The sequence below is a fragment of the Phaenicophaeus curvirostris genome, chromosome 8 (assembly GCF_032191515.1).
Source record: "Phaenicophaeus curvirostris isolate KB17595 chromosome 8, BPBGC_Pcur_1.0, whole genome shotgun sequence".
In the NCBI taxonomy this organism is placed as follows: domain Eukaryota; kingdom Metazoa; phylum Chordata; class Aves; order Cuculiformes; family Cuculidae; genus Phaenicophaeus; species Phaenicophaeus curvirostris.
Window position 1 is genome coordinate 29,811,774 of NC_091399.1, and position 22,149 is coordinate 29,833,922.

At 48.7% G+C, this 22,149-nt stretch overlaps 2 protein-coding genes across 2 annotated transcripts in view; one reads left to right on the forward strand and one right to left on the reverse strand.

Moving 5' to 3' along the window:
- Positions 1–14,572, reverse strand: part of MKNK1 (MAPK interacting serine/threonine kinase 1) — a 107,465-nt gene extending 92,893 nt beyond the window's left edge. Inside the window, exon 1 of the mRNA XM_069863047.1 lies at positions 14,563–14,572. The gene's annotated coding sequence lies outside the window, so the exon portion shown is untranslated. The remainder of the gene's footprint in view (positions 1–14,562) is intronic.
- LOC138723702 (cytochrome P450 4B1-like) lies at positions 1,347–14,912 on the forward strand. The gene is made up of 12 exons (XM_069863042.1): positions 1,347–1,585; positions 6,568–6,712; positions 7,390–7,434; positions 7,967–8,094; positions 9,630–9,754; positions 9,872–10,023; positions 10,597–10,703; positions 11,105–11,295; positions 11,840–11,973; positions 12,599–12,663; positions 13,178–13,260; positions 14,014–14,912. The coding sequence occupies exons 1-12, from the start codon at positions 1,406–1,408 to the stop codon at positions 14,180–14,182; spliced, it is 1,524 nt and encodes a 507-aa protein (XP_069719143.1). The 5' UTR covers positions 1,347–1,405; the 3' UTR covers positions 14,183–14,912.
- Positions 14,913–22,149: the final 7,237 nt, after the last annotated feature.

The following is a 22,149-nucleotide window of genomic DNA, read 5'->3' on the forward strand; positions in this document are numbered from 1 at the left end:
CCTGAAAAGGGCCACAAGAAAGCTGGGGAGGGAGTGTCCATAAAGGGTGGTGGTGACAGGACGACGGGGAGCATGTATAAACGGCAGAGGGGCAGATTTAGGCTTGATGTAAGGAGGAATTTATTCACTATGAGAGTGGTGAGGTGCTGGCATAGGTTGCCCAGGGAAGCCCCATTCCTAGAGATGTTCAAGGCCAGGTTGGATGGTGCCTTGGGCAGCCTGATCAGTGGGAGGTGTCCCTGCCCATGTCTTGGGGCTTGGAACTGGATGGGCTTTGAGGTCCCTTCCAACCCAAACCATTCTATGAGTCTATAAAAGCCCCGAAGTGCTGGTGTTGGCTGGCAGCAGCAGGGGCTGGGGCTCCGTGGGTGCCCCAAGGCTGGGCTGGGGTGGCTGGGGGAGTGGGGAATCATAGAATCATAGAATCACCAGGTTGGAAAAGACCCACTGGATTATCGAGTCCAACCATTCCTATCAATCACTAAACCATGTCCCTCAGCACCTCATCCACCCGTGCCTTAAACCCCTCCAGGGAAGGTGACTCAACCACCTCCCTGGGCAGCCTGTTCCAGTGCCCAATGACCCTTTCTGTGAAGAATTTTTTCCTAATGTCCAGCCTAAATCTCCCCTGGTGGAGCTTGAGGCCATTCCCTCTCATCCTGTCCCCTGCCACTTGGGAGAAGAGGCCAGCACCCTCCTCTCCACAACCTCCTTTCAGGTAGCTGTAGAGAGCAATGAGGTCTCCCCTCAGCCTCCTCTTCTCCAGGCTAAACACCCCCAGCTCTCTCAGCCGTTCCTCATAAGGCCTGTTCTCCAGCCCCCTCACCAGCTTTGTTGCTCTTCTCTGGACTCGCTCCAGAGCCTCAACATCCTTCTTGTGGTGAGGGGCCCAGAACTGAACACAGGATTCGAGGAGCGGTCTCCCCAGTGCCGAGTACAGAGGGAGAATAACCTCCCTGGACCTGCTGGTCACGCCGTTTCTGATCCAAGCCAAGATGCCATTGGCCTTCTTGGCCACCTGGGCCACTGCTGGCTCATGTTCAGTCGCTGTCAACCAAAACCCCCAGGTCCCTCTCCTCCAGGCAGCTTTCCAGCCAGACTTCTCCCAGTCTGTAGCTGCACGGGGCTGTTGTGCCCCAAGTGCAGGACCCGGCATCTGGCCTTGTTTTCCTTCCCTCCTCATCCCTCACCCCAGCGGGGAAGCGGGGCAGGGGGCACCCCCGAGCCCCCCTTGCGGGCACAGCCGAGGTCCCCCCGGGATGCTGCTTCCCCGCAACAAGCCGAGCCGTGATTCGGCGGCGGGTCGGACTCTGAACCGGCCCCCCCGCCCCTCGCCGGCTGCAGGCGGTGCCTCCGCCCGCAGAAAAGCGCCTCCTCTCGAGCCGGCGCCGCGTCTGCCGCGGGGATGAAGCTCTCCTGGCTGGGCGTGGATGTCTCCCGGGTGCTGCACTTGGCTGCCGTCTTCTGCCTGACCTGCGTGTTGCTGAAGGCCATCCAGCTCTACCACCGGCGGCGGGAGCTGATCCGGGCGCTGGCTGACTTCCCCGGCCACCCGACCCACTGGCTCTTCGGCCACATCCATGAGGTAGGGCTGGAGCCGGGGAGGGAAGGAGGGAGAGAGGGGAGCAGCTTCCCCGAGCAGCGACTCGGCCTCGTGGTCCAGGAGAACCGCTTCTCGCGCTCCCCGGCGTTAAGGGAAAGCTGAGCATCCTTTTTCTCGGCCACGCAAACGGCTTTCTTTGCTTGTGATGCCCAGAGAACGGCACATGCAGGCTGCTGCAAAACGCACAGTGGAATCGTGGAATCTCTAGGTTGGAAAAGACCTTTGAGATCATCAAGCCCAACCGTACCTGTCCACTACTAAATCTTATCCCTAAGCACCTCATGAGAGAGCTGGGGATGTTTAGCCTGGAGAAGAGGAGGCTGAGGGGAGACCTCATTGCTCTCTCCAACTACCTGAAAGGAGGTTGTGGAGAGGAGGGAGCTGGGCTCTTCTCCCAAGTGATGGGGGACAGGACAAGAGGGAATGGCCTCAAGCTCCACCAGGGGAAGTTCAGGCTGGACATTAGGAAAAAATTCTTCACAGAAAGGGTCATTGGGCACTGGAACAGGCTGCCCAGGGAGGGGGTTGATTCACCTTCCCTGGAGGGGTTTAAGGGACGGGTGGACGAGGTGCTAAGGGACATGGTTTAGTGATTGATAGGAATGGTTGGACTCGATGATCCGGTGGGTCTCTTCCAACCTGGTTATTCTATTCTATTCTATTCTATTCTATTCTATTCTATTCTATTCTATTCTATTCTATTCTATTCTGTGATCTACCCATCCTTCAAACCTCTCCAGGGATGGCGACCCAACCACCTCCCTGGGCAGCTGGACAATGCACTCAGTGAAGAAATCTTTTCTGATGTCCTATCCGAAAGAGGTGGCTAGCAAGGAAAGAAAGCAATAATATAATGCGGCTGAGGCAAGGTCATCCCGGGCTTTAACCCACCATTGGTGCTGGAGGCAGCTGAGCTGCTGGGGCGGGTTCTGCTGTCACCTCTCTGCTGCCGTGAAAGTCAGGGTACAGCCGCTGCAGCTGTCTGTGTGGTGTTTGCAGATTTACCCTGCTCCTGGCATCCAGAAGCACCTTCTCTCCTTTGCCAGCTTGCATTGGCTTCACAGCCAAGTGAACCAGACAGCGCATTGATTGGTTTGAGTCATGTTTCAGCTACGAAACACATCCCAGGTTTAGCATCCAGCACAGGGGCTTTTTTTAAGGCTGCATTAAAGTCGCAACTAACTAAAACCATGTATATAAATAAGCCTTGTTCTGGGTGCTCGTGGTGTGGATGTGTATTTCCCAGCGTATGTTCTTGCCTGCACAGATAGGAATGGTTGGACTTGATGATCCAGTGGGTCTTTTCCAACCTAGTGATTCTGTGATTCTGTGATCAGTGCGGCTGCTTTGGCCTCACAACTCATTGACAGGTTTGCAAGGAGTAGCTGAGCTGCCTGATGTGAAGGGCTTCCCCAGACGTGGTAAAGGATGCTTCAAACTGCCCTGACCTCTTTTGGGCTCTGCTGATGCACTGCCCTGGCCAAATCTGTGGCACGTTAAATAATTGGCACACAGAAAAGTAGCTGGGAAATCTGGAAGTAACCTCCAAGGATCTGTTTGTCTCTGTGCCATGGCAGCCCCAGTTTTGCTGTGCTGGACAGGACAGTCAGTATTTTGGCAACATAAGCATGAAGATGGGCCAGTTCAGGGCTTTGTAGCACTGCCAGTTAGACTTTAAAACAAACTGCAATTAAATAAAGTATGTTTGCCTGTTTTTCAGTTGTGACTATCCTGGAATATGATTTAACCATTTGTGCTGATTGCTCACTCCCAGGTTGTTCACAGCTCGACTTTTGCCTTGGACAGTATTTTTTTGAAGAATTCCAGTTTTGCAAATTTAATCATTTGCTGATTAAATGCTGCTGAGTTCCCCAGAGCCCAGCAGTTCATTGAGCCAATGAGGGAAGTGGCAATGGTCTGGGTGCTTGCTGAATACAAAGTTTACACACACCTCAGAGGAGGATCCGAGAGCTGTGTTCAGGGAGAGCACTGACTTTTCCTATTCTGTTAATGTCAAGTGATTAATTGCTGGGTTTGATTTAGGTCAGATTAGTACCTCAGATGATTTATTATGCTGTGGGTGGGTCTCTACTTATCCAAATCACTCGGTAGACACTATTAAAATAGCAGGAGAGGTCGTGTAGACCTGTTCAGTCTCATTGCAGCAGCGCTACTTAAAGCCCAGAGTGCCAGCCCTGAGCTGGCCAAAGTGACTCCCCAAGGCCATGGTTGGTGGGAAAATAGAGGAGAGCAGGGAGCTGCCCCCTGGGCACAGGGAAGCTGGCAGTCCCTCTGAAGCTCTTTGCCCTGTGCAGGTGGCTGAAGGAAAGGAGCCAGCCTGATTCTGAGCACAGTGCAGCTTCCAGCCCAGATTTCACTCCTGTGTTTTCTGTTTCATTTGCTATTGCTTAGTCTTTAAAAGCACCTTTAAGCACCTTTTCCCAGACGCTTTTAGTGTTGGATCCATTTCAAAACCTGCATTTCAGGCTGAGAGCAGGCTATTATCTTTCCTTCTGAGACCCAAGCAGAGGTTATGCTTTTCTTTTAACCCCTTCAAGAGAGGATAAAGTAGAAGTGATGGTCTTTCATATAGAGCCTGGTAGCTGGAGCCCTGTTTAAGAAGCAGGATCTTTCTGTTCCTGTTCTTCCACAAGCCACAGGACTTTATACCCTCTGTCCTGGGAGTGCTTGACAGAGCAGGTAGAGGTTACTCACCTGGGGAGTAACATCTCCTCTCAATTAAACCTGTCACACCTTCTGCCAGCGCGGGGATCATTCTTGGTAGCACAAACTGAGTCCAGTGCTTCTAAAACAAGGTTGGATGCAAAGGCTTCTAGCATTAGGACTTCTGCCAACGAGTCTTGCTCAGCATCTCCCAATTACTTCCATTTATCTTTTCTGTGATTTCACGACAGGAGGAAGCACAAGCAGACATATCAAAGGGACCTTCATGTGTTCAGCTGCCAGCAGTTGGGGAGGGCTGCCTCCTTTCACCCCAAAACTTAATGCCTGCAACCAGAGAAACTGGTGGTTCTCTTTAATAAGTCCAAAATCTTGAATTTGAGCAAGACAAGTTGAGTAATAACTTTCTATCATGAGTAACACATGATGTAGTTTGTCATTCTGCTGGATGCGAGAGACACATGGGATGTGCAGCAGGGACCCTCACAGCTCACAGGGAAGGGCACAGCCCGGTGCACAGAGTCTGGCCATGCCACCACGCAGCCTGCACAGTCCCCTGGCAGCCACCCCTTGCTTCCTGAGCATCTTCTGGAGACACACCTGACGTGGGTGATTACTTGTGTACAAGCCATCTCCCAGGTTGAGAAACAGTAGCCGAACTGAGCTGAGCTCAGCACCAAAGAAATTGAGCAAATAATTGAGTCAATCAACAGGGTGACTTTATGGCTGGTTTCTACACCAGTGTGCAGATGTAGAATCATAGAATCACCAGGTTCCTGGTCTTCCGCAGCCCACAGGACTTTATACCCTCTGTCCTGGGAGTGCTTGACACAGCAGGTAGAGGTTACTCACTTGGGGAATAACCTCTCCTCTCAATTAAACCCATCTCACCATCTGCCAGTGCAGGGGTCATTCTTGGTAGCACAGAGTCTAATGCTTCTAAAACAAGGTTGGATGCAAAGGCTTCTAGCATTAGGACTTGGATCATTGAGTCCAACCATTCCTATCTGCCACTAAACCATGTCCCTATGTCTAGACATGTCCCATGTCTACCTGTCTTTTAAACTCCTCCAGGGATGGTGACTCCACCCCCTCCCTGGGCAGCCTGTTCCAGTGCCCAATGACCCTTTCTGTGAAAAATTTCTTTCTGATATCTAGTCTGAACCTCCCATGTTGCAACTTGAGGCCATTGCCCCTTGTCCTGTCCCCTGTCATCTGGGAGAAGAGCCCAGCTCCCTCCTCTCCACACCCTCCTTTCAGGTAGTTGTAGAGAGCAATGAGGTCTCCCCTCAGCCTCCTCTTCTCCAGGCTAAACAACCCCAGCTCTCTCAGCCGCTCCTTCTAAGACTTGTTCCCCAGCCCCTTCACCAGCTTCATGTAATGTAATTAAACTTAAAGCTTCAAGTCAAAGCAGCAGACGTGTCAGCCCTAGCTCACCAAAATCCTTTCTTCTGCATATTGTGGCAGAGTAGTTTCTGTTCAAAGAAAAGGGAATTGTTACTCAATTCTGTATCTGTGATATTTTTTTTCTCTGCTTGTGACTTTGGATCTTTCCACTCGTTCTTTGGCCATTGCCTGTTTAATATACAACAGCACTGGCTATAGAAACAGTAAAGTGGTGATCATTTTCAAAGAGTGTTGCTGGTGCTGATGTTGCTCCTTACCGTGCAGCTTCCAAGGACCAGAGATGGTCCACCTCTTGTCCAGAGAAGGGCCACAAAATTGGTGAAGGGTTTAGAGGTGAAGCCGTACGAGGAGTGGCTGACGTCACTTGGTCAGTTCATCCTGGAGAAGAGGAGAATGAGGGGGGACCTCATTACAGGTTACTGCTTCCTCACATGGGGAGGAGGCTGCCATGAAAGCCCTGCTGTATTTTCTCATGACTACAGGGTGCTAATCACTCAGTCATGTGCACATGAGAACATATCTGCATGCCACAAAATGCAGGTGTTGTTGGGGGTGAATCTGAGTCTTCTTTGGAGTGACCACGGAAAAAGAGCAGATAACATGCATGCACTGATAGACACCACCACTGTCCCTCAGGATGTTGTCCAGAGTTAGGGCCAATTGAGAAGGAAGAATTATTTTATATGAGGTTTAAAAGTAACAAGCATCTCTACTTCTGATGCTCTGCAAACCCAGAGAGACAACCACTTGTTTGCCATTACCTGGTTTTGTATTCCGAAAGACCTTGGACTTTTTAAGACAGTGTTTTGGAAGATGATTTATTTTTTCCTCTGAATCTAAGTAGTCTTTCTCTTTTTATTTCCCCACAACTACAGTTTCAAAATGAGGAAGAGATGCTGCTCAAGGTGGAGACCTGGGCACAGAAGTACCTACATGCTCACCCTGTCTGGTTTGGGAATTTCTCGGCATTTCTGGTTATCAGTGATCCCGAATATGCCAAGGCTGTGTTGGGCAGAGGAGGTGAGGAAATAATGCCTTCAGCTGTGGCGGAACAACCACAGCCTTCAGATTTCCCATGCCAGCCTAAAAATTCACAGCAAGGCAGAGTTTTGCAGAGGGGCTGTCTTGCAGAAGTCATCTAAAGTCACAGAGAGATATTTTTTCTTCATGCTGTGCCCCTAGTCCTTCAGGCACAGGGCTATGGGAGTGACAGGGGTCCCTCCAAATCAGTTGCTGTCAAATCAGACTCCTTAAGTGCTCCTTGAAAGGTCATCTTCTTGGTGCCTGACCCCAGTGAGGAGAAGACAGCTGGAAACTATTTTCTCAGCTCAGACCCCTGGCATCTTTTGCATCTTTAGTGCATCCAGAGAAAGGTGCTAAACAGTGCTGCCTGGGAGGGTTAATCATTCATCACGCAGCACAGACTTTGGACTACCAATATCCTTGTTTATTCCAGTCTGGGCATCTGCTTTTGTACATATTCCTCACAGCTGGGCCAAATACTTGATGATGAATTACTGATGAATTCATCTTTAATTATGAAATACTGATGAGTTCTGCAGGGATGCCACCAATTCTGCTTCATTCCCAACCAAAAGTGAGAGCCCAGAGGGACTTTTCAGGTGCAAAAAAAAGTGGGTTGATGTTACTGAAACAGTTACCATTTATTTTGTTTTTCTTGCTGTTTTTTTTCACAGATCCCAAGGATAACATGAGCTATAAACACCTTGTCCCATGGATCGGTATGTGTTCCCAGGGCTTTGCCTAGGAATGACTCTGAAGTTAGTCAAGAATACACTGTAAAGAAACAGCATTGTGCTTGTTCCTTGGTGTAGTTATAGCTAAAAGCTTCCTGAGATAATTACATTTATTGAAAACAGTACTAAATAATGCTATTTCTTGTCATTCAAGGAAAGAAAGTTCAGACGTAGTCATACATACAAAAGAGAAAAATGTACATGTCCATAGATAGCAAAGGGGGATAATAGGAGAAGTTTCGATTCAGTGGAGGATCAATGAAAAGTGCATCTGCTGATCTCAACTTCCCAACTTCGGTGCTGGCATTTCTTTTTGGAGGCAGCGCTGTGTCACTTCAGTGAACAGGGCTCTGCTCCACCCTGGGGACCCTGGAGCTGACGGCAACGTTTAGAAATTCTCCTAGCAGCTCAGACAGCTGATTTAATGATGCTCCTTGCAGGCAGAGGTTGTGTCCACAGGCAGGTGAAAGCAGCCTGCTTGTGCCCAGCAAAACTTGCCTTGCCTATGTTTCCCCAGGGAACGGTTTGCTGATCTTACATGGGCCAAAATGGCACCAACATCGAAAACTCCTGACTCCAGGGTTTCATTACGACGTCTTGAAACCGTATGTGGCCCTGATGGCAGAGTCTACTAATGTGATGCTGGTAGGACTCATATCTGATGCTCCTCTCTCTGCCCTGTTTTCTTTTCCCCGATCCTGACTGGTTAGGAGGTAAATGCAGGAGCAGGGTTTTCTTGGCAGTGCTCTTACTTGTAAACTGGTAAGTGTAAGGACAGGCTGTGCCTGTCCAGGTTTCTGAGCCACCACAAATCCCTTAGGCTGGAAGGAAGGAGCAGGTTGAGCCTCCCTGGGGGGACTGCGTTTCTGGTACTACTTTGGGCTCTGTGGGTAAGATTTGACGATTAATGTTACTTCCACCCCCAAGCTGTGCATAATCTCAATTCCAACTGCAACTTCTTATGGGGTGTTTATGTAAATGAGGAAGTGAAGAAAATAAAGGTTCATAATAAATTGGAGCAGAGCTATACTGTGACTTAGGGTTAAGGGGTATCATTTACAGTTGACATACTCATGACTGGATTGCAATCCTTGCCTTGCCTAATACACAGTGGAACTGCACTGTTCTTCCACCCATTGGTGCTGGGCATGGTGGAAACCAGTGTGAATTACAGGTGAGGGGCACCAGGCTTTGTGCACATGGTCTGGCAGATGTCTGGGTGCCAGATCTATTCCTTCTCCTTTACTTCCCTCCATCCAACCTCCCCAGCAGTTCCATACAGCTGTCCTCCATCCCACCAGCCCAGGGGGCCCCCAGGAGTCAGGGGCTGGAGAGCCAGGAGAGCCTTCGCATTGCACACTGGTGTCTGGCAGTTTATAATTCCTTGGAAACCATGCAAAGAACCCATTGTGGGAGCCCATGCCACCAGGTGGCAATCATTGTATGTGCTAAGGACGTAAGTCTGTCCTTATAAGCACTGCTTCCCAGCCTGGTTTCATGCTGCAGGAGCTCAGATGTGACCATGCTCCTCCATCTCCTCCATTTCTCAGCTTTTGAGTTCACTGGTTCCTTGCAGCCTCAAAGAGACAGAGGATTCAACAGCATTTTGTGTTTGCTAGGCAAGAGAGGCACTATTTACAGTTTCTCTAGGGATCCCCTTTGGGAGGAGTTAAGCAAGAGCTCCTGTGCTGGAAAAACACAGTAAGAGAGAGATGCTGAGATGGAGCCTTGCATCTTAGACACCAAAGGCACTGAAGTCATATGTGCTTGTGAAAGAGAAACAGAAAACACAAACTCAGTGAAGCCTGATGCCAACATAGGCTGCTATTGTGCAGGATGCACACTGCACCCTAAGAATTGCTTTAATATAATAACTTGCCCCCTCACCCAGCAATTCCCCCATCCTGGGCTTCTCTGGGGTGCCTTTGCCCTGGGGTAGGGTGTACCAGGGCTCACAGCTGCCAGGGCTCAAGAGTAGCAGCTGCCTGAGGCAAATATTTATTCATCATCCTGCTCTTTGCTTTCCTCCTCTGAGATTTTGATGGCAAATATAAGATCCTCTTCTTTTTTCCCATTTCTCTCAGATGTATCCCTAGCTAGGCACTCATTGACAAGAAGGTGAATGCAAAGCACGCGGAACTGTCCCTTACCTTCTCATTTCTGTCTCCTTTGCACCCTAGGATAAATGGGAGCGGCTGATCACAGATGGGAAACCAGTGGAGCTCTTCGAACACATCAGCTTGATGACGCTTGATAGCATCATGAAATGTGCCTTCAGTTGTCACAGCAACTGCCAGACCGACAGGTCAGTGCTGGCTGCCCCAAGCCCTGGCAGAAAGATTGCAGCTCCAAAGGGAAGTGGGCAAATTACTTATCACAATGCTTCCAAATCTACAAAGTTCCACCATTCCCCTCTCCCCAGGAAAAACGCCTACATCCAGGCCGTCTATGACCTGTGCCTCATGGTGCACCAGCGCCTCCGCATCTTCCCCTACCACAATGATATAATTTACTGGCTCAGCCCCCAGGGATATCGGTTCAGGAAGGTCTGCCAGCTCGCTCATGACCACACAGGTATTTTCTGCCTTCATCCTCTCCCAAAGCTTTTGAGCAGGTTGGGTGATGGCTGAGAAGAGGCAGTTGAGTTAGGTCCTTGCCTGTGCAGTGATCCTACCCAGAGGCTCGGAACCAGGATGCAAGCAGAGCATCAGCCTATGGCCGTGATCCAATCTAGGCATAAAGCAAGGGGGTCTCACAGCTCCTGGATTATTAAACTGGACTAACAGATGATTTCCCTTCTGGGAACACTCCTGTTAAATGATCGGAGACTGGTAAGACAAGAGATGGGTGCTGTAGGCAATGCCAATGCAAGGGACGATTTCCCTTTTTAGTCCTGGCATGATATTTATGCAGGAGGGGTGAGTGAAATAAGCTGTGGACAAAGAAGTTTGCAGGAAAGGATGGCAAAGTGTACAGCATTTGTTGCCGTGCTGCTGAAAAAACCAAACTGCCTGAGTTGCAGAAGCACACGTCAACTGCGTCATGAACTAAGAAGTAGTCACCACCCTTGAGTGAGCTTTGCATTGGCAGGACAGTTTTGCAGCCCAGCATGTCCTGTTCCTGCTGAACCTTTTCTTTCTTCCTCAGACAAGGTGATCCAGGAGCGAAAGGAGTCCCTTAAAGATGAAAGGGAATTTGAAAAGATCCAGAAGAAGAGACGTTTGGACTTTCTGGACATTCTGCTGTGTGCCAAGGTGAGTGTTGGCAACCTGTTCTGGGGAATACAACACGCAGAGGGATTTCATAGTCTTGCTGGGCATAGGGTGGTGAGGATAAAGGGATTTATAAGCAAAGGAAAAGAGACCCCTCCTAGGATACTGTAGAATCATGGAATCATAGAATCATTAGGTTGGAAAAGACCTCTTAGATCATCAAGTCCAATCATTCCTATCTGCCACTAAACCATGTCTCTGAGCACCTCATCTACCCATCTTTTAAACCCCTCCAGGGATGGTGACTCAACCACCTCCTTTAGAATTTATATATATATATTTTTTACATTTTTTATATATATCTAGGACACTATAATAAATACATAATATTTTATATGTAAGTATGTATAGATGTGCTGCTGAATGTGCTTCTGGGCTGTTAGGATGAGAATGGAGCTGGACTGTCTGATGAGGACCTGCGTGCCGAGGTGGACACATTCATGTTTGAGGGCCATGACACGACAGCCAGTGGGATCTCCTGGCTCTTTTACTGCCTGGCATCGCACCCAGAGCACCAGGCACGGTGCCGAGAGGAGGTCCAGGGGATCCTGGGAGACCGGGAGACACTTCAGTGGTAAGGATTCACATTTCTTCAGCTGGTAAACTTATTTTTAGGTGAGCCATGTGTTCAAGGCTCAAAGGCTAGGGTGCTAAGGAATACGTTTGTAAGGTTGCTGCATGCACGGGGACATTATAGGATGGAGCAGATAATGCATCCTTCAGCTAAATCTGACTCCCTGCTCTTCAGGGCTTCAGGGCTCCAATTGCCAGGACAGACACAGGAAGAAACATCCATTCATGCTGGATGCCACGCCAAGACCTGAGCCACTGACATTGCCCTTGCTCTCTCCTGATTCTTGCCACAGGAGGTTCTAGTTGTGTTTTTTCACCTTTTGCTGTCACTTTGCGCTTAAGATTGGTCAGAGATTGTTAAGGTTGTTCAGAGGTGTCTTGGGGACCCCAGCTTGCAGCAGCCCCTGGTTAGACATTGTGGGTTCCTCCATACGCCCTGTCTGTTGCAAGAGGGTCTGCCCAGGGGACTGGTGGCCGTGGGGCAGGGTCCTCCTGGCACAGGGCAGCGGGGGAGTGTGCAGCTCAGCCTTGCTCTGTCCTGGCAGGGAGGACCTGGGCAAGATGACTTACAGCACCATGTGCATCAAGGAGAGCCTTCGCCTTTACCCACCAGTGCCCGGTGTGTCCCGGCAGCTCAGCAAACCCATCACCTTCCATGATGGACGCACCTTGCCAGAAGGTCTGTAAATCCTATTCCTGCTTCATAAAATCGTGCTCTTGGACGTGAGCCCCATCCTCGCTGCCTGCTGCAGAGCAAAGATGGCAGCCCTACCTCTGTGACTACCAGCACAGACATCCAGAGAGGACTGTGCAGATGTTGGCACCCCATCAACAGGCATGGTGGCATCCCTGTGACATCCTTCCTGCCACCACTGCTATAGAGCAACCAAGTTTTTTTTGCCTGTGCCAAAAGTGCCTTGACATCCTGGCTCATGGTTCACCCATTTTGGCAAACTACAGGTACGGCGGGGACAGGGATTGTGCTGTCCCAGCTGGTGCCATGGGAATTGCCCTGTGCTGCTGCTTTTCTCCTCTGATTTGGCACACAAGCAGCCAGTGTCAGCGGGGGGATCAATGTGCCTACAGTGCCGGTGCCTTCCTAATTTTCACCTTTTGCCTTCTTATAAATAGAGAACTGGAAACAGTTTAGTTTCCTCTGAAGCCAATGAGAGTAATCTCATAGATTTCTAGTTAGCAGATAAGACCATGTTGATTTAGAAGGACCTTTATGCAAGCACACTGCAACCTCCCATTTAGTTTCTCTGTCACTGAGCCCTTTTCTCCAACTTGTGATTGCTTTACAGGCAGCATCACTGCGATAAGCATTTATCTCATTCACAGGAACCCCGCGATATGGAAAGACCCTTCGGTGAGTTTTCTTTTGCCTTTCTAATAATTTTTCCCCTTTGTGTTGGGCCTTTTCCAATGTCGCCTTCGTCTGTTAGCAGGAGAGCAGAAACCCCTCTTGTTGGTGAGCATCTTTGGCCACAGGAATCATGCAGAGATGTGGCTGCCTTGTGTTAGTCTCAGTCAGGGAGGGCGATCAGACAGCAGCATTAGGGCTGGATGCTGCCCAAACAGTGAGACAAAGTGCTCTGAAGAGCTTGTATTGCCAGATAAAAAGAAGATTTTGCTCAGCCTATAGGTAGTGACCTGAATCCCAGCTCCTCAGCTTCCACCATAGCTATGTCTGGTTTATCTTGGCAACTCTGTTGCCAAGCAGAAACCAAGGGAGTTTAGGGTTTGAGTTTCAGTCCATCTCAATTTGAATCCTTTCTCCAATGGGGTTGCTCAGAAATTATGGTGTGTAGCATTTTTTAAGATACCGGTCTTTATTCCTCAAATAATTATTCCTTTTCTTGCTGCATATTCTTCATTGCCAGGTGTTTGACCCTTCGCGGTTTTCCCCAGAGAACATCTCTGGCAGGCACTCTCACGCCTTTCTGCCTTTTTCTGCTGGAATGAGGTATAGTGTATTGAACGCTGAAGGAGTAGTGTGGAGAGAAAACAAGCATCCCTAGAAACTGCTCAGCCCAGGAAGCACGTGCTCTTATTATGATTGCTGTCAGGGAAGCACTCGCAAAGTGCTTTCAGAGACCTTCACCTGAAGTCCTGGCCCCGCGACATAAAATAGTTCATGGGCATATAGAAAGCATTTGTGCTTCAGAGGGGTTCTGATACTGGCAAAATGGGAATTGAATGTGACCAGGCCCCTCCTAGGGACAGGGAATGGGCTCCCCAAGCTGCTGAGAACCCTACTGGCATCATGTGGAGAGCCTACAGCATCCTGCACTCCTCTGCTCTCTTCTCCTTGATGTGGAGACCCCATCTCACCCCTCATCCTTTGATTCCCCCTTGTCCCCTCCTGCCAGTCCTTCTCTTCACCCTGTCCTCACCTCAACAAGGCAAACACATTGCAGATCCTCCTGCTTGGAGACCCACCACCTCAGTTCTGGCCTTTCCACTGGTTTCCCTAACTCCCCTCCCTCTCCGTGCTCATTGAACAAACATCCAGGAGGCCCTCTACCCCTGTGTTGGCCCCCAATTTCCCCTGCTGAGCCCATATCCCTGCATTTGCCACCCAAAATGCTTCCTGGAGCTCCCAGAGCTGCAGAAGGGAAGGGTTATGTGCCGGTGTGAGAGTGCTGTGATCATGTCACTGGGGTTTGCTGTGCCCAGCACAGAGATGGGGTGGCTGAACTGCTCTATTTTATCTCAGGAACTGCATCGGGCAGCAGTTCGCAATGAACGAGATGAAGGTGGCGCTGGCCCTGACCCTGCTCCGCTTCGAGCTCTCACCTGACCCTTCCAGGCCTCCCTGCAAAATACCTCATATCATCCTTCGCTCCAAGAACGGGATTCACCTGTACCTAAAGAAAATCCGCTGATGTTGGAAAACATCCTGCCTTCACTGGAGGGAGGGACCAAACAGATGATGGGACAATGTTTCTCTGAGGCAAAAGGTGCAGGGCAGGATTCGGGAATGAGGATTCCTTATTTCTGTGCTTCTTCCACCAGCCGAAAGCTCTTTTCAGCCTGGGCTTGGGTAGCCTGGATGGCATTACGCAGACCCATTGCCATCAGCTCCACAAGGACTGACCTCAGAGCAGGTGGACACGGCCATGCCTCTTCACTGGCTTCCTCCTCACCCCACTGTGAGAGCTGGCCTGGCCCGGCAACATCTGCAGGTCCCACCAGCATCCTCCTTTCCAAATCCTGCCTTTGCACTCATGTTCTAGCCAAATCCGTGGCCGTTCCTAGCCCTGCTTGGTCATTCACACACCTTCCTCAGTGCCTGGAGGTCAGGTCTTCCCTCCTGCAGCAGGGACAGCCCACGGCAGACCTCTCTGTCTCTTTCTTCTTGCACTCATTGTGTCTCTTTTTTTGTTGAAAGCACTGATCTAGTTTGGGCTCTGAAATTCTGCCTAAACTGCAAAATATTCTGTAATTTTTGTGTTAATAAACCAATAACTATTCCTGTAACAGCAGCTGTGTTCCTTTCTGTTGCTGATGCTTGCCTGCTTTGTCACACCTATGGTTTTAAACCCTTTTGGAAATGGGAATTGGAGAGGAAACCTGTGATTAGTAAGAGACAATGCAGGTCTGGCCAGGCTGCAGCCAACACAGCAGCCCCTTTACAGGGGTCCTAAGTGTCTTCCTTTAAAGCTGCAAAGGAGGATTCCTGTTAGTTAGAAATGGGGAGTTCTCTCTTCTGTTTTGATTTTCCTAAGCTGGCTAAATGACATGAGTTGTATGCTTGAGGCACACTGGAGGACACTAGCGAGGTGGCCTCTGCAGGAATCATTACTGGGGTAGAAAGTGTCACATTGGGAAATCCCAAATGCTGCTGTTGCAATTAGCATCACAGTGATGTCAGCTCTGGTTCCTGCGTCTGAACAGGCTGCTGTGTGGTAAGAGCGGCTGACTTCACACAGCTCTTCTCTGCAGAGATAAGGCAGAGAGAAAGCAGCGTGGGAAACGGGAGGGCCTTTCTTGTGGGATACACCATGCTAGGCTACCAACACTGTAAGCCCAGTCACTGGGGAGCCCATTAGCAAGGTTATATCAAACAAAGAGGTGTCCAATTTTAATTTTAAATAAACAAAGGGTGCCCATAATAAATAATAAAAATAATACAAATAACTTAAGACGCCTCACTCTGTGCATATTACCAACCCACTGCAAAAGTCACACCGAGGGTGTCCTCAGAACATCTGTAACTGAGAAGCTGCAAAAAACAGGCCAGTATATTCATAGAATCATAGAATAACCAGGTTGGAAGAGACCCACCAGATCATCAAGTCCAACCATTCCTATCAAACACTAAACCATGCCCCTTAGCACCTCGTCCACACATGCCTTAAACACCTTCAGGGAAGGTGACAGGATTCTGCAAATGGAGTTGCCCATGCACCCCTTCTGCCACTTCACCTGTATCTCTTCTAAGTACATCCACAGCTACCTCCAAGCCCCCTACAAACCCCTCCTGCATCTTCTCCTACCTCCTGTGCCAGCACATCCAGCTGCCATCAATAAAACCTGCCCGCTGTGGGGCACTTGCTTAGCCGAGCAGCCTCAAGAAGACACTTCCATCAGTCAGCTTCACCTCCAACCTCCATACCTCATGGTGCTCCAGGCATCCAAGCCACAAATTAATTCCTCCTATGAGAAAAACCTCTGTGATGCCCTGAAGCAACTGCTATGATTCAGTAAGATCCCATTTCAAAAGAAATGATAAAATAGAGAAATCACCTGCATGCACTGGTAACACAAAGGGCATGAGCGCGTCATCCAGTTTCACCCTGAATTCATTACAACTTTGTTATGTCTGAGTACACAAAAAATACCGAAGGATTTCCACCCTGACACGGATTTGCATTGATAGCTTGCGAGAATAAAAACCTAGGTCACTCCATAACCTGGAATAAATTGAGGGAAAGCAATGATTCCTCCTGACGAGACTCTGGTCAAGGAGAAAAACAATAAATGCACCTGACTCAAAGTTGCTCAGTCACAGCTTCTTGTGATATGGCAAGTAATAAGCTGATAAAAACCAATTTCTTCAGTTGTGTTCAATCGTATTTCAGGGTCACTGGGTAAAAGCTCATTGGGTAAAAGCTGCAAACTCATCTCACCTCGGTTACGCAGCTAGGACTGTTTCAGCTACAGCAGCTAAGGAATGTGTCAGGGTGACAATTTTCCATGCAAAAAGTCATCTTTGTACACTGAACAGACCCAATGTGGTGGAGCTCAACATAGCAGAGGCATGCAGTGACCTGTCACAGCAACAGCAGGAGCACTGCCCCATGCAGACTCTGTAACTGAATGCAGGACTCCAGGTGAGGTCTCACAAGATGAAGTAGAGAGGGAGAATCACTTCCTTTGGTCATATCCCTTAGCCGGTCGGGGTGGGTAAGCAGAGATATTAGAATGTGGCAGATTACTTTATACACCACACTGTCTGATAAAAAAAAGCACATGAAAAAAACAAGCATCGGACCAAACTTCAGTCTAACCGAATCATGATTTTCTGGGCTCAAAAGCAGAATAGATTAAAAATGCTATTTCTGTTTTCAAACTTCCCGTTCCTTTGAAAACCTGGACTTTTGGAGACTAAGTCTTCCAGGAAGAAAAATATTGAAGAAAAAAATCAGAAACTTGTTGAACCCAACATTATTATCTCAATGAGGATGCTACATGTTTCCTTTTGTAATGAATTCCACCAAAAAAAATAACAAATCTGAATTCATAATGCAAAATACATGCATTTTCAAAATACTTTTAAGCTCATTCATGTGGCAGTGCTTGTCTAGTGGCAGCTCAGTCAGCAGGCTGTCTTAGCAGGGGCACAGTGGTAGGGCACCCACTTTGAAGCCACTGAGCCAGGGAAGCCCAGGTGAACAAGTGCCCACACACTCCAGCTGCCCATCCCCTCTTTGGACGCAAGGTGCAGCTCTAAAGTTGAAATCAGAGATATCCCTGCAATAGATAAAGAGAGAGAATGCTGATTAAAATGTAAAATGTTACAAAACGCACTTTGGAGGATGGCATTAGGATTCACAATTATCCTGATAAATTGAAAAAATATTGAACTTAATAGGATGCGAGTCCGTAAGCATAGGGACAAAGCACAAGAGCAGGCACAGCCACTGCACAAAACCAAGAAGGGGAAATAACTGATAGGCAGCAATCTGTCCCAGGAGGTATTTTTTACATATAGAAGCTCACAAATGTAATGCAAAGCAATAATATCCCATTGTTGCAATCAGAGCAAACATCGTACTTGGATACATAAATACAAATATGTCTCAAAAATTTTTCATTTGCATCTCTTTCACCAGATGAAATGAGACAGCTCTTTGGAAATCTAAGTATAAAGGCAACTGCATTTACTCCAAAATGTACCTTGCCTACATATTGTAAAATGTAAAAAGAAATTTTTTAATCAGAATGGCTGAAGTCACTGGAAGCAATGACATTCACCTCTATATTGGATCCAATTTTCTTTGAAGATAAGATTTGAAAAAAAATATCATCTAAAAAGGAGTGGCTGAACTTTGTCTCACGCACATGAAAGATTAAAGCAAGAATATCTGATGAACGAGAGCACAAGGCAGAAATCATAGTGTAGCCACTGAAAGAGAGTAGGTAAAAGGGGCTCAAACTAAGGGAACCTGGCTTAACAGTCCTCATGTAAATAATGGGCAGCTGCTAAATTGTGTTTAGGTAGATACAGATTATATAGGAAGAAGCACTCCCTACGATTTCTTAAGCCCTGGCATAGTTTGCCTGGGGAATATGTATTTTCAGACATTTTAAGAGCAGGTCATTATTATTGCTGCATAATCCAGAACTCTAAAGAAGCCAATGAATATGATGTAAGGATACAGCAGGGTACCTCTGGCCTGGTTTGGGGGAGCAGACTGAATTAAGGGTAGAGGAAAGACTGCATTGCTTCTTTTCCAACTGGATTGTCCAGTATGTGCATGGTCCTGGCTGTGGGATCAGTCAGGCTGCTCCTTCCTTCTCCCTGCTCAGCCACTGGCCACCACACGACTTTTAGGACTCACTAAAAATCTGCCTTTTCATATCTGGAGAGGAAAAGGAAAGGTGTTCTGCACCATTCCTATCCTCCCCTCTGTTTGGTACCTGTGGCTTCTTGGCAAGGGAAGGGAGAGAAGCCCATTTACCCTGCAGCTGCATCCCAAACCAAACATCAGATCTGCACACAAAACTCTCTTCGGTGCTAAAACCTTTCAAGGCCAGGAGCTAAAGTCAAACTCTTCCAAATAATGCCATGCAAGGCAGCCTAGCTCCCACTCCCCCTGAGCCACACGGGCCAGCCTGCATCCCACATCCTGCATCCTGCATCCCGTATCCCATATCCTGCATCCTGCATCGCACTTCTCACATCCTGCATCCTCCATCACATAGCTCATATCCTGCATCCTGCATCCCGCGTCCTGCACTATCCTGCATGATGCATCTCCCATGGCTGCTCTGCTTTTGAACTGGAAAAATGGACTGATGCTGCAACAGGGCTTCTGGGGCAATGGTGTTGCAGTGCCAGAGTAAACCAGATCTTTTCAGGATGCAATTTCTGAGTGTTTCCTCCTAGTTAGCACTTCCCTTCTAGATATTTAAGACACAGCAGTAGTAAGAAGACCTGGTCATGTGGGATGTATAATTCAGAGCAATAAAGCCAGTCAAGGAACAGATGCAGAGAGGTTACATCATTCTTTAATCCTTCACTACATTCTGCCAAAAGGATAATTGCAGAGGTGATGAACTGACCTCAGGCTGCCTGACTTAGACCTTCAGATAACTAATTTGACAAGAGTTCACTAGAGGAGATATGCAGGGTGTCACAGGATAAGCCTTTGGTTTATAAGATCTTGGGGTTTTCTTATTGCTACAGTTCAGTCTTTGAATAAGAGCAGAGCAAAGATGCCATCTACTCATGCAGTTATTCCTTTCCCCACAGAGATTGCTGTAACAGCTGTACAGCCACATCCCAGTCAGACAGTGGGGACCTGTCCATCACAATCTGCTGGTGGTACTTTCTCGGACACTGCCAGGCACAACAGGAGAAGCAGAACTAGGAGTGAGAACAGCTTGCTCGCACCATTGAGGGGTCAATCCCCACGCAGGACCCACGCTGCTCTCCAAGAAACTCCTTATCACACGGTAGCAGCAACTTCCATCTAAATCCTACTGGGATATTACACTGGAAGAAGCCTGTAAATTAAATAAATATTGCAATATATTTGTAAGGCAGCTGCATTAAATGCTTCCAGATATAAATTCATCTGCAAGATGTGTGCGGTCAGATGAGATCCAGGCAGCTCACATTACTCTGCAGCACTTGCTGGGCTCTTGCCATGGGTTCCTCATATATCATGTGTTTGGGAGCTTGAAGTTTTACTGTTATTTTTGGCACTGCAGCTACGTTTCGTCTGTCAGCACTAAGCCCTGCAGAAACACACACGGATAGATGGGGCTGAACTCCTCTTCCTATCCGAATAAACACTGTCACAAGCAGGGAAAGCAGCTGCTGCGAGGCTGCATGCTGGGGCAAAGTACCCACTTGCCACCTAAATTCCACCTGCTCAGTAGACCAGTTCTTTTGCAATGAATGCCAACAGTATGAGTTAAACCAGTGGGGAAGAGCTCTCTGCTTCTTCGTTTTAGGCGTCTAAATTTAGTGGAGAACCTCCCAAAACCCTGAAAGCAACTCCCACAGCCTGATGTCTCTGTGGTTGTGGCCCAGGATGGGAATTCTTCAGTTCCTGGCCTGACCTGGCATGGCATACACTGCCCTCATGTGGACATCTACAGCACTGAGATGGAGGCTCTTGAAAGTATTTGATGACCTTCCAAGTGTCCTTTAACACCCAGCTGTAGTTTTGTAGTTTTGCCAGCCTCAGATGTCCAGAAGGTGAAGCCAAGGCTCTGTCCACCCTGCCAGCCTCTCCAGACCACTCTGGCCACCAGGAGACTCTTGTAGCTGCTGCTTCATGCCGAGATCTTCTTTCAGAGGCTCTTTACTTCAATTGGAATGCCTGGGAGCAACAGGGCTGTAGGTTCTCCTGGTGCTAAGCAGACAGTTTCTGGCCTTCTCCTAGTCCCTTATGATGTCCTCGTTCACTTTTCTCCATCTGCAGCTCTGTGGACACACTACTTTCTCTTTTGAACATCAACCTGTTTCTTGCCCTGCAAAACCCCATGAGTTCTCTTCCCCAGGCCGTTGCTGAAGGGTGTTACACCAAATGTTCTGACCCAGAAATGTGCTGGCCCAGAAAGCCAACCGTATCCTGTTTTCATCAAAAGAATTGTGACCAGCAGGTTGAGAAAGATCATAGAATCATAGAATCATAGAATCATAGAATAACCAGGTTGGAAGAGACCCGCCAGATCATTGAGTCCAACCATTCCTATCAAACACTAAACCATGCCCCTCAGCACCTCGTCCACTCGTGCCTTAAACACCTCCAGGGAAGGTGAATCAAACCCCTCCCTGGGCAGCCTCTGCCAGTGCCCAATGACCCTTTCTGTGAAGAATTTTTTCCTAATGTCCAGCCTAAATCTCCCCCGGTGGAGCTTGAGGCCATTCCCTCTCATCCTGTCCCCTGTCACTTGGGAGAAGAGCCCAGCTCCCTCCTCTCCACAACCTCCTTCCACGTAGTTGTAGAGAGCAATGAGGTCTGCCCTCAGCCTCCTCTTCTCCAGGCTAAACACCCCCAGCTCTCTCAGCCGTTCCTCATAAGGCCTGTTCTCCAGCCCCTTCCCCAGCTTCGTTGCTCTTCTCTGGACTCGCTCCAGAGCCTCAACATCCTTCTTGTGGTGAGGGGCCCAGAACTGAACACAGGATTTGAGGAGCGGTCTCACCAGTGCCGAGTACAGAGGGAGAATAACCTCCCTGGACCTGCTGGCCACGCCGTGTCTGATCCAAGCCAAGATGCCATTGGCCTTCTTGGCCACCTGGGCCACTGCTGGCTCATGTTCAGTCACTGTCAACCAACACCCCCAGGTCCCTCTCCTCCAGGCAGCTTTCTAGCCAGACTTCTCCCAGTCTGTAGCTGCACAGGGTTGTTGTGCCCCAAGTGCAGGACCCGGCATTTGGCCTTGTTAAACCTCATGCCATTGGACTCTGCCCAGTGGTCCAGCCTGTTCAGATCCCTTTGCAGAGCATGACAATTCTTTCTCTCTATGCTGTTCTCATGAGAACCCAGCTGGAGTCCTCTATTCAATTCTGAGGCCCTCAGCACAGAAAAGACACGGATCTGTTAGAATGAGTCCAGAGGAGGCCATGAAGATGATCTGAGGGCTGGAGAACCTCCCAAACAAGGTCAGGCTGAGAGAGTTGGGGTTGCCCAGGCTGAAGAAGAGAAGGCTCTGGGGAGACCTCATAGCAGCCTTCCAGTAATTAAGGTGACTACAGGAAAGCTGGGGAGGTACTCTGTATCAGGGAATGCAGGGATAGGGTGAAGGGTAACAGCTTTAAGCTGAAAGAGGGGATATTTAGATTCAGATATTAGGAAGAAAGATTTTCCTGTGAGGGTGGTGAGGCCCTGGCCCAGGTTGCCCAGAGAAGTTGTGGCTGCCCCATCCGTGGAGCTGCTCAGGTTGTATGAGGCTTTGAGCAACCCATGGGAGGTGTTCTTGCCCGTGGCAGGGGGTTGGAAGTGGATGATCTTTTAACTCAAACCACACTTTAATCCAAACCATTCTATGATTCATGGCCCTGCTTGCCATGAAATCTGTGAGAAAGGCCTTTCTCTCCCCTCTGCCAGTGAAACATAAAAAGTAGAGGCTGGAGGCTGGATGAGGCAGCCAATTTTACTATTAATCAAGC